The sequence below is a fragment of the Centroberyx affinis genome, unplaced genomic scaffold (assembly GCF_046629955.1).
Source record: "Centroberyx affinis isolate AG114_WGS23_722 - 3 ecotype Tasmania unplaced genomic scaffold, CSIRO-AGI_Caff_v1 ptg000562l_1, whole genome shotgun sequence".
Classification (NCBI taxonomy): Eukaryota; Metazoa; Chordata; class Actinopteri; order Beryciformes; family Berycidae; genus Centroberyx; species Centroberyx affinis.
In genome coordinates, this window is record NW_027279205.1 from 243093 (window position 1) to 255392 (window position 12300).

General features: G+C 46.3%; 1 protein-coding gene across 1 annotated transcript; it reads right to left on the reverse strand.

The window, feature by feature from the left end:
- Positions 1–3810: 3810 nt before the first annotated feature.
- LOC139643107 (sal-like protein 2) lies at positions 3811–9466 on the reverse strand. The gene is made up of 3 exons (XM_071518269.1): positions 9391–9466; positions 4226–7599; positions 3811–4044 (listed from the first exon to the last, which is right to left on the reverse strand). The coding sequence occupies exons 1-3, from the start codon at positions 9464–9466 to the stop codon at positions 3811–3813; spliced, it is 3684 nt and encodes a 1227-aa protein (XP_071374370.1).
- Positions 9467–12300: the final 2834 nt, after the last annotated feature.

A 12300-nucleotide genomic window follows, 5' to 3' on the forward strand; every position in this document is an offset into this window, starting at 1 on the left:
ATTATAGTAGTGATGCCATCGGAGATAAAATAATACATAATAAAATGCGATAAGGACACTATAAACTCACGATTGGGTGCCAGAGACACACTATAGACTAAGTCCTTGTAGGTGATTTTTCTTTGACTTATCTCTTTAACTTAATGTATAATTAGGCTAGATGATAGGCTGCTGTATGCAATGGCAGAGGTCAGCAGCTATTATATAGATCACCCTTGATCAAAGATAAAATGTCAAGGACTTATTTTGATGGCCGTTTCCTCTGTTCCTACGTAACATGAAAACAGGTATAATGTAAGGAGAAACTGTAGGGGGTCACTGCATGAGAGGTCAATAATAACTCACTGTTTCTGTGCGGGATACAAACTGTAGCCTAAATAAGAGAGATAGGGCCTATAGGCCTAGTGTGTCTTGTCAAATTAGTTTACCTGACTGATGGATGAGGAAAATGTGGACCATGGCCCCCTCTTGTGGATTTGAAAGATACTGATGAAAATTGAAGCCCTACAAGTGAGTGCCATAACGGTATCGCGATGCCATTGTCCTCTAAAAAAACAAAAAACACTATAATATCTCCTACAGGGACTTATAGTGTGTCTGTGGTACTCAATAAAGAGTTTGGTATCGGATAATATTCCTGTAATATTCAAACAGGATATAGTTTTACTGTGATATTTACGTAGTATCATTTTAAAATGTATTATATGATTATTATAGTTTCATGGCAGCGTTTTCCAAAGTCTTTGAAGGGTTTTGAAATCTACTCTCATGTTCCCTCTACTATTATTTCATTCATTAGAAGTTTCAATGAAAGACTGTGTAAGAATGACTACTTTATCCATAAGTCTCACTAGTCTCCCCACGGTCCCTCACTGTCTGTAGGTATCTCCTACAGTTAGGCCTTAATCCATTTCCATGAATCATATCTAATGACAAAAATCGTATCAAATATTATCAAGTAGAAGCCCAAATGCGTACCTATGGGTTCTTGAGAATCCCTGGTCTATACATTAGTGTTTCTTACAAGTTTATAATTAAGATGCCACCTCCTTGTCTGTAATTGGTAGTTTGGGATGTAGTTAAATGGCATGCAGTTGAATGGCATGTTTAATTACCAAGATCAAATTAATTAACGGACAATGTGGAATAAACAAACTTTTGTCTTTCACACTAGTGTTGATTCCTCAATAATGACAGAAAAGAGGCATATCAGATGACCATTAACACCTCCTAAACGTTTGCACTCCCTAGTTCAGTTGATTGATGTGTGTAGATAGGATTACAAAGCAAAAGAGCAGTGACTGCATGAATAATGAAGCTAAAAAAAACAAAAAAAGTCTTTAAAATGTCTAGCCTACTCTGCCCAGGAATCATCTTTTGTTGGTACAAAAGTGGACTATAATTTAATAGCATTTTGGAGTATCATTTTTGTTGATATGTAAGCTAAACCTTGGTCATGGCATTTTACTTTTAGACCACACAAAAAAAAGTTACTCTTGTTTGACTTTGTAATGCAATAGATGGGTGATTAATGTCCATAGAAAGGTGATTAATGTCTATAGATGATTGATTAATGTCTATTGAAAGGTGATTCATGTCCATAGAAAGGTGATTAATGTCTATAGGTTGGTGATTAATGTCTCTGTCATTAAAAGTTCTGTGATCCCCTCACCATCACACCTGGTGACCTTTTGTGTTCACCTCCCTCCTTCCCTCCTCCCCTTCTTTCCTAGACCGAGAACTACTATCATTACAGTCTGACTTCCATCACACCACACATAATTTCTCTGTTTTTTTTTTGTTTTTTTTTGATTGAGACACGTCCCTTGTCGCTCACGGACGCATGTGGACAAACTTCTCACACATGGCTCCTTTCACTCCCTTTGTCCTACTCTCTGCCCTGGGAATTCTTCTCCTTGGTTACCGGTTGTCATGGTTTCGGGAGCCCCTGTAGGCTAACTGGAGGGATTAGAGGCGGCCATTTTGGGGACAGCTGGGCCAGGTTGGTCCCTGTTGCCCCCTGTCCCGCTCCCAGTCACTCTGGGGGGAAGAGGGGTGGCATTGTGTGAGGATTAGAGCTTCCTGTGTGTCAGCCCATTACACAGGGAGGAGGAGGGGGGTGGGGGGTGGGGGGGGCAGAAAGAGTGAGGGAGAGAAAATGAAAGAGAAAATGAAAGAGAGTGCGTATGAAAGAGAGTATGACACAGAGAGGGGAGGGAAAGGGAGGGGGGAGGGAGGGAGGTGGCGGCCTCTACAGCTGCACCCTCAATCACACTCATACAGGCTCTGATTATCCCTTTCACACACACACACACACACACACACACACACACACAGAACTGAGGAACTGAAACATATGAAAAGAAATTGAAGGCAAAAAAAGGCAGAATTAGCAGACAGCTAGCCCAGCGGCCCAGACAAAGGACCCCCGATCCAGACACGCTGAGCGTTGGAACAAACAACAGAAAACTGACCAGCAGAGTACATGCAGGCACACAGAGAATAAGAGTCATGCAAACGGAATACTTAAACAGATAAGTGAATTCACTGAGACACAGGCTTAACTGAACCCAGACAAAAATACAGACCCCCCCCCCCCCCCCCCGTCCCACAAACCACATAGGCAAGCAACAAACAGGTCTCCTCTTCAAATCACCATTGTTTTATTTATCTTTTACACATCACATGGGAAGCATGGGAACACATTTTGTATCGTCGACTACAAAAAAAGTTTACAAGTGGTAAAGCAAAGCGTACAAAACCTAAACTGAGCTAAGTAGGAATGCAGTGAGTGCAGACAATTTCTGCGGGGGCAGAAAACTTAACTCTCAAGTGCTTTGAGAGAGGAGAGGAAGGGGAACAGGAAAGAGAAAGATAGATACACTAGGTGGTATGGGTGGGGAAATTTTAAGGGACGGGGCTCACCCTTGTTGGTGGTTCTGCAAGAGTCCAATATGACTGTGCAGACTGCGTCAACAATAGGAAAACCAGTTACAATCATCAACATGAATAAGGTCATTTACTGCTGGCAAAGTCGACGGGTATAAGTACCAAGATTGTTCACAGAATGACTCTTAATCTAACACAATCATCGCTATCGTCATCATCATCATCATCGTCATCATCATCGTCATCATTATCATCAACATCAACATCATCATCATCATTGTTATGTGTTTGTTTCATTAGATGTTTGGGCAGCAGAGGACACAGTGCAACTCACAGTGCAACTCAGCACATCAGAAACATGCGTTCAGCAGCATCACATTATAAAAAGAAAGGAAGAAAGTAAAAACAAAAATAGTCAAAAGATGTAACTGCAGTTCATACAGTATTTACAAAAATCGGCCATTACTAGTTTGGCCTGTTTTGGTATGGAATTCATTTTGTAAAATTATGGAACCACTTCTTTTTCAAATTGAACAATCTGTTTTTACAGCTTATACTGGTTGTTTGATATCATCTGTGCTGAAATATTTGTCACCCCAAAAAACACACACACAAACTTGTTGCTGTGTGGTCCTTAATTCTCATCATGACAATTCTGTGAAATGTGTAACATAAGGCCTCACTGTGGTCTTTCAAATAAAAAAATACATAGCTAAGCTGACTCAAGTACTACTTTCACAATTATTCTGCACTTTATTCTATGATATGAACAAACTAGACCTATCTGACTAATATGAAAAGTACACATGAATTAGAATTAATAACTCTAGAAAACAAATCTCATTCTATTATAAAAATACATTCCCTTGTCAGGACCCTTTAAAAACTGACTGAGGCCTTTGAGCCAATCATACTAAATTTCTACACAGTAGTGTCCATAGGCTTCTCACCTTCCACACTAGAACCAACACTGATTGGTAGAGGATCTAGGCTGTCACCTTTCTCAGGGGATTTAGCCAATCCCTGCTTTTCATCCTGCTCTCCTGGGTTCTTATTGGCTGACTGTGAACTGCGATCCTCCATAGTGTCAGTGTCATTGGTTTGAACCTTGGAGGGGGTGTTGGTCGCTGCTCCGGGGTGCGTTTTCATGTGTCCCTGTTGATGGGAGACACAGCACAATCATCTTGGTGAATAATCAATACATTTACTACCGAGTTCAGAATGATGAAATCTCTCCTTCACATAACAATGTATAAGCACTGATCTAACCACTGATCTACCATCTTAATCCTCAGATATCATGAAACTATTCCCATTATATTCCTTTTAATCTTACCTTAAGTCCACTGCGGCTGGCGTAAGCCTTTCCGCACTGGGAGCAGCTGTAGGGTTTGTCGGGGCGAGGAGGCTGGGTGTGCGGTGCTGGTGCTGGATGAGCGGGCTCTGGGTCCTCTGAAGGCTTTTCTGATGTGGCATCACCCTCCTCCGTGGGAGTCTCCTTCTCCGGCTCTGGATCCAGCGCCAGTAAAGCCTCTCTGGGCGTGGTGGTCTCGCTCTCCCCTTTACTTTGGGCAGTGTCTCTCTCGGGCTCCCGCGGTTTGCGGCTAGAAGCCTCTTCTGCTTCTGGGATGGCTTTGGGACTGGCAGGAGGGGTGAGGGCAGGTAAGGGATTGGCGGCTGGGGATTTTGGGGTAGATTCGGGACTAGGGGTGAGCTCATCTGTGGAGCAAGCTTGATTCTCTGTAGACAATGAGGCATCATTACTAACCGCACTCTGCATCTTATCACTATCCACCCCAGGCTTCAAAACACAGAGGGACAGAGGCGTGTCCTCCTCCTCTGCTTCCCCACTGGCTACAGCTGAATGTGAACTAGCTGAAGGTGCTTTGTAAGGGCTGGTGCTGCCCAGGTCAGCGTGGGTGTCCTCCTCAGAGTACATGGAGCCATTCATGGGGCTATCATCAGCTAGGGCGTTGTCTCCCAGACGCAGGGGGTCCTCGGCTCCCGCTGAGGGAGGATTATGGGTCAGGGGTGGGCTAATACTGGGTGTGGAGGCCTCAGATTCCTCCATCTTCACAGAGGTTGGATCAGCAGCTGTGGATTGCTTAGAAGTGGACCCTGAGTCGAAGACACTCATTGGAGATTTGGAGCTGCTGCCCGTTGTTAAGGCCAGGGGGAGGAGTTGGTGTTTGGATGGGGAGCTAAAAGACTCGTTATCCCCATCAGTGAGGCTCGCATGTTCCATTTCGGTGGCATCTTCAGGAGGCAGGTCGTCATCTGGCGGTATTTGCCCTCCAAGGTGCAGGCGGATGTGGTGCTGGAGAACCAGGGCATTGGTAAACTTGCGTGGGCACAGTGGGCAGGAGTTCTGGGCCCGAGCGTTGGGCGGACGAGCGCGGTGGGTGGCCAGGTGGGCCCTAAGGCTGCCCTTGGTGGAGAAGGAACGACCGCATAGCTTACATGGGAACGGGCGCTCTCCCAGATGTGTGGCCTGGTGCAAACGCAAGGCTCGAGGGCAGCTGAGGACACGCAGGCACACCCCACATTGATTAGCAGCCAGGGTGGTGGTGGTGGCGGAACCAGAGACTCCCTGGCTGCTCAACAGTCCCCCAGCGTTGGCACTGGGGCCCAGGCCGAGAGCAGCTAACATTTCCCTGCGATAAGCACTGGAGGTGGTGGTTAAGTCGTGGCCGTGTGTGTCCCCATTGGCAGAGGCGTCAGCTGGAGTTTGTGAGGAGGTGGAGGGAGAAGAGGATCCTCCCTGTGGCTGCTTTTCAAGCTTCTGTACCAGCCGCTGTAACTTGGAGGTGTCTGAGGTCTGGGTAGAGGAGGCAGAGGAAGAGGAGGGGGAGGAGGTTGACGGTTTAGGGAAAGGTGGGAAGGGGAAGGGGAGCTGGTGAGGGGAGGTGAGGTGGGAGGCGGATGGGTGAGCTGGGGGCCGGAGAAGCGCAAGGTGGTGAGGGGAGGTACCTCCAGGAAAGAGAATTTTAGGTAGGTGGGCCAGTTGGGAGTATGGGGAGCTTGCATGGAGGGCGGAGTGCGGAGGTGTGTTCTCATCAAAACGCTGCTGCTTTGCTCCTTTGAACTGGCTGCCCATAGATGAGGAGGAAGAGGCGGATGAGGAGGAAGAAGGCAGTACAGTACTAGATGCGCTGACCGCAGCTGCAGCTGAGGCTCGGTTCAACTGTAGTAGCGAATGGGCTGTGGACAGCAGCGCCATGTCCACAGAGGGAGGCAGAGGTAGAGATGAAGGGGAGGGGCGAGTGGACGCACCAGACAGGAATCCTAAAGCCATGTTCTCTGTCATCCCGGGAATGCTTCCTTTCACCCCGTTAAACGGCTCGTCATCCTCTGCACGTCGTTTCCTCCTTCTCTGGGTGGCACCCGATGCCGAGCCGGGCTGGGTCTGCTCCGACAGCGCCGGCGGCAGCAGGGAGAGGGAAAGCTCTGGGTTCTGCTCTCTGTGACGCAGGAAGTGGGCTTTAAGGTTCCCTCGAGTTGTGAAACGGCTGAGGCAGACCGGACACTGGTAGGGCCTTTCACCTGTATGTGACCTCAGATGGATCTGGAGAGATGAATCGCTGCTCAAGACCTTCCCGCAAAACCGGCAGGCATGCTGAGGACGCCCCGATGAGGAGGCGGAGCCCAGGGAGGAGCTGGGCTGGAGGTCCTGGGAATGGCTGGCGGAAGGGAGGGGAGGAGTAGGGAAACTGATGCCGTTGCTGTGACCAAACGGGGAGGTGTTGGAGGATTTTTCGTGGAGGTAGCGTGGCGGTAGGCCCAGTGACAAGGAGAGAGGGTGTAGAGAGGCAACAGAGGAGCTGATAGTGGACGAAATAGAGGAAGAAGAGGAGGATAACGAAGAAGCGGCAGAGGAGGGTGGGGCTCTGCCTCCGTTGGTGTGTGAAATGCTGGATTTGGACACAGACGTCTGTGGGAAGAGAGAAGATGGAAGGCCAGTCAAGAGTGATGAGGCTGAGGTTGCTGGAGTGGCAGGTGAGGGGTGTGTTGGTGAGGAAGACCTTGCTCCACTGGATTTCTGGTGGCTCTCCGCACCACTGGCCCGTGGGTTATTATCTTGGCCAAAAACAGCCCCTCCAAGCCGCAGGACATGCCTACAGATCTCCTCTGTCATCTGCATCTGGTGGATTTGCCTCTGCTGTAAAACCCTCAGTTCCTCGAGGAGTACTGCCAGCGTTGGAGGCACCTGGATCTGTCCCTGCTGCCCCGGGGAGCTGGAGGACTGCTGCTGACCTGGACTGGAGCTGTCGCGGTGAGGCGGCACACACTGAGAAGAGGAGGTGGAGGAAGAGGAGGAGGAGGTAGTGGCGGTAGCCGAGCTGCCCATCTGCGGGGAGGTCATGGTGGAGTGAGAGTTGCCTTGGTGAGAGAGGGTGTGGGAGCCTGAGGTTTGACCCAGGGGAGGAGGCGAGTGGGTCTGGGAGGACAGCGAGGGGTGAGGGAAGTCTGGGGAGAGGGAAGAGTGGGTGTTGGGGAGGGAGGTGGTGAAGGGGGCGATGTGACTGGGCCAGTGGGGAGGAGGCGAGCTCTCGCTGGGTAAGGAGGGCGCGTGGAGCCCACCGGGGGATGGGCGAGGGGCCAGGGGCGGCTGGCAGTCTTGGAGAGAGGTGGGGGATGAGGAGGAGGACCCTGATGAGGTAATCTCTGAGCCAAGAGATGTGGATGGTGACTTCACGCCTAAGTGGTCATCTGATGATTGACAGAAAAAAACAGAGGCAGATTGAGACCTTCATATAAAATTATTCATCAAAATTAACATTGTAGGGTTAGGGTTAGGGTTTCTATGCAGGAGCATTATTATGCAATACGAAACCATAAATATCAATCCGGATGTTCAGGTATGTAAATTCATTAAAACATTCTTCTTTGGTTACAGAGCATGTTTATTTCATTGCTTCTAGTTATTGTTTATCTTTGCAAATTTGTATGCATACCAAAAGGTCCTATTGCAACTTCAAAAGAAATGCCTGGTCGGAAATGGCCTTGAACAAGCAAACAAACAAGACGAAGAAACTCTGCAGTCTATGAGTCTTTGTGATGTCTTGTCTCAATCTGTGCTCTCCGGAGCAAAACTCCTCAAACGTCTTGCACACACAAAAAAGCTTACAGACCACCTTGCTGCTATGACAACACATTTTAGAGGACAATGGACATCACCAGGACAACCCATAACCCCTCTTAACCCACCCCCTCCCACCAGCAGTTACGTCTTTCATCTCCCTATTCACCCTTCCCCCCTTACGTCACAGTGGAGGTCAAGGGTCAGGCCACGCTAAGGGTTCTGGGCACTGTCCGGACACTCTGATTGGTCAACTGATCTGACCTATGCAGCTCAGGGGTCAAATTCTTTCAGAATCTTGAGCATGGAGTGAGAAAGAGTAAAAAGAAAAAGAAGGGGGGAGGGTAGCAACAATGGAGAGACAAACTAACTATTCCCTCCTGGAGAGACATAGTGATGGAATGAATGACTGTACCTCACCGAAATTCCCTTCTTGCAGCTTTTAAATAGACCTGAACCTGCGGGGAATGCAGGAATAATTCCTCATCTAAACTTCAACTTTCCCTTGTGGAAGTCTACCTGCAGAGAATCTTAGGTGCAAGCACTTGAAGTTATATGCAAGCCCATTGCAACACAGTTGAAGTGTGAGTGCATCCCCCCCCCCCCCCCCCCCCCACACACACACACACACTTTTTTTTATCCATTTGAACCCCCAACTGTGTAGGAGTATACAGTCAATAGGACTGGGGCGAGAAAGAGGGAGAGAGTAAGGGGAGGGAAGTATTGAGAGGGTGGAAAATGAGGGAAGAGGGGAACATAAGGGAGAGAAGCATGGAGGGAGAGCAAAAGAAGAAGAGAATGGAAGGGTGGAAGATTAATCTTTACCAAAAACACTCCCTTCCCTTCCCCCCACCCATGCACCTTATTGTTAACAAATAAGAGAGTGCTCTATACTAATCAAAGACCTCCAGCAGTCAGCACTGAGCAGCCTGTTGGTTTCCTAGAGGACGAACAGCGCAGGAAAATGGCCACAGATGTATGTTAGTTAATCCTACTCTATTCAGTTCACAGGGACAAGTTTATTGGCCCCGACCAAAGTGCCTTAGGCCTCCATTTAGTGGGGCCCATTACAGCGAGTGACTAAGCAGGAGGGGTTTCTTGAGTTGACAAACTTAGACCTTAAACTTTCTAGTCTATTAAATCAGGTGTTAAATCAGGGATGTAGGCATGCACATCCAAATCAATACGAAAATATATATATTCCAATTGAGATAACAAATGGAGCCCACGCACAAACACCCAAAATTTCGCTTTTGTAAAGTTTGGAGACTAGTTTACAAACAATGTTGTTCCATAATCACATCCATTGATGAGCAGCATTGTGTGTTGCAGACCTGTTGCCTTCTCGCTTTCACCTGGTCGCATGGAATTTAAGAAAGAAAGAAAAAAAACACACACACATAAAAAATTGTTTTCTCACCGTGAGATAGCAGCCTTGTGCCCCCCGGATCCGCGTTAACGAGCTGCTGGGGTCGCTTCTGCTTCCGGCGTGACATGATTCACGGCGAGACAGAAAGAGAGAGAGAGGGGGGCATCAGTCGATTAAATGGCACCAGGCACGTTTTTGCGCACTTGGACGCGCTCCTGCAACCATCCAACCATTCAAAAAATTCAAAAGTCGCGCAAAGCCGGTAAGGTCTGGAGTATACAAAACTGTAGTTTCAAATATAGCATGTGTTGAAAGTATGTTAAAATAAAAAAGAGGTCGTAGGTATGGGATATCCGCGGGTCTGCACCGTGTCACATGAAGCTGCCGTGAGTGCGTGTGTGGCTGTTTTCTAAAGTCTCTTCTCCCCCAAACTTGTCCAATTTGCGCCCCTCCTCTCCCACTGCTTCCCCGCTGCATGCACATACAGGGAACACACACACACACACACACACACACACACACACACACCATACACGCTCATACACACAGAACCACTCCTTGTTCTTCAATGATATTTGCATTTCAATGGCGTGTAACACACAGCCTCTCTGGTTCTCCCCTTTCTCTCTCTCCTCAGCTTTATTTTTCTTTACACACTCACACAGCAGCTATAAACTTTCAATAAAACATGACAATGAGATGTCAAACCCGTTGGGTGCCTAAAAACAACTTAAGCTATAAGATCGGCTAATTAGACCGGCCCTTTGCTAAAGACATATTTTAATCTTTAGACCAATAATATTCCAATCCTCATATGGGCCAAAGTAAGGTAAAATAACATGTAGGACTGAGTTTAAAACAATAAATCTGACAGGTGACCCATCAAACAGGCGACATCTGTTTAGTTATAGACCCCCACACCAAATACAGGCCTGTTGCACCCCATGTCTAATCCTCAACAAAGTGGATAATGAAATCATCACCATATAAATTAAATAGCAAACAGCCGCCTGGTCACGTATTTTAACATCAGCAAGTCAAGTCAGAAATCTCTCTCACAAAAAAAATCAGAGTTCTTGTGGTGCCAGATAAAGATTTTTTTTGTAAGTTTTTTTTTTACCCTTTGATTTCCATAGGGCTAATTATCAACAGTGCAGGGAGACTGTTGTGTGTGTGTGTGTGTGTGTGTGTGTGTGTGAGGGAGGCCACACAGTCGTCCCACATGCATGTATTTCATGTATTATCACCGAGCGCACCCCCTCCCTCCTCTCCCTCCACACACACACACACACACACACACACACACACAAGCATCTTACACTGGAGCTCTATTTAAAAGGCAGAGAATAGATGGGAATCTGCGACAATGGCGTGCTGGACACAGTTGAGTGAGCATCTCCCCTCTCTCACTATGAACCCCCGGATCCGCTGCTGCACAGCACAATGCGCCTCTTTCACCCCCCGCCTTCACTCCTGTACCACGTGGAGAAATGGATAAAAGAGAGAAAAGAGGGAGAGAAAGAGAGAGGAGGAGGGGGGGAAAGACCATATTTAAGTAGGTGTCTCACATTATATGTCCACTCAAAGCCCGTGTAAGAAAACGGGGCATTATTTGATTTGAGGGAAATAACTGCCATTGCTGGAGGGTTACAGCTCATACAGGCTGCTCAGTAAACTGTCTAACTTCATTCAGGCTCATTTGTGAGCATCACCTGGAATTAAATTAAATAATGTTATTGGGCTAAAGTCCAGGAGTTTGTCTTATTCCCTATTGATCTCATTAGGATTTGTTCACTGGTGGTTGACATCTTCAAAACATATTTGTTCAATGTTTTATTGCTTTTTATGGATTTTTTTTTTCACATATACTTCGGAATATGCTTTGCGATGTAGATTTGTTTGTATATGTATTTTGGATATAGCCTACAATGGACTGCAGATTTAAATTGTCAACAGCACATAGGGAAGAAAATATTTCCAGTTTCATAAAATAATTCAAATGATTGTCATCCACATATACAATTATTAGTTGGTTTGGGGCAATTTATTATAATTTGCAATAATAATCATTATTATCATTATTATTATTATTTTACAACATCTCAAAATATAATATGAAATGTATTTTTGCAGTATGGGTTGTAATGAGCCAATCAGATTACAGGACTGATTTGGCCGTTGAGGCAGCAGCTACCTTCGGCGTAAAGAGCCAGGTAGTAAGTTGTTTACCACAGTTTAATGTAATTCAGGTAAGGTTAAGGTTGGTGTTTCGAGTTTAACAGAAAACTGTAGCTTAAATGCCAAAGCTGACAATTTTTCAAAACCTGTTGTTGAGGAATAGGCAGCTGCCAAGACAGTTTACCTGAGTGGACAGCTAATGTTAACGTTGACTAGCTAGCTCGCTAATGCTAGCATTCAATGGCAGTTAATGTGTATACAAGTTATACAACAAACTGAAGGTGTTTTGGGTCTTTAATGCCAACAATCCCATGAAACAGAGAACAGAGTGAAGTTCATGACATGTGGCTCTGACAAAATTAAATATGGGTGTGAGTTAGTGAAGTGAGATGAAAAATGGGAGTGCTCACAGATTTGTTGACATTGCTAGCCAAATGCCCAGTGGCAACAACTCATTACACACTATTTGTGGAGCTGGCAATTAAAACAAAGGAGTATGATTTTATGATTATAGTCAACCAGAGTTCATGCTAACCTGTGGTAAAGACAAACAAACATAATATTTACATTAGAAACCACACTGGCTTGGGCTTGCTAAGAGATGCTCATTAAAATGCCTCTTGACCCCAAATGTTCTTTTTCTGGCTGTGTTTCATCTCCATAAGGTTAAGTACATCGCTTAACAATTCAAAATGTATTGTTTCACTTAGTTGGATCTTGAATTCATAGCTGGCCTTTTGCTTTGACACCATCAACTGAACTGTTACTGTACACTTCACAGCC

What these genes read in the sequence shown, in the direction of transcription:
- LOC139643107 (XM_071518269.1), bottom strand. Translation starts at nt 9,466, where the DNA reads ATGTCACGCCGGAAGCAGAAGCGACCCCAGCAGCTCGTTAACGCGGAT. An exon ending in CACAAGGCTGCTATCTCACG is followed by an intron (nt 7,600 to 9,390) that starts GTGAGAAAACAA and finishes GTCAATCATCAG; the next exon opens with ATGACCACTTAGGCGTGAAG. An exon ending in CCAGCCGCAGTGGACTTAAG is followed by an intron (nt 4,045 to 4,225) that starts GTAAGATTAAAA and finishes TCCCATCAACAG; the next exon opens with GGACACATGAAAACGCACCC.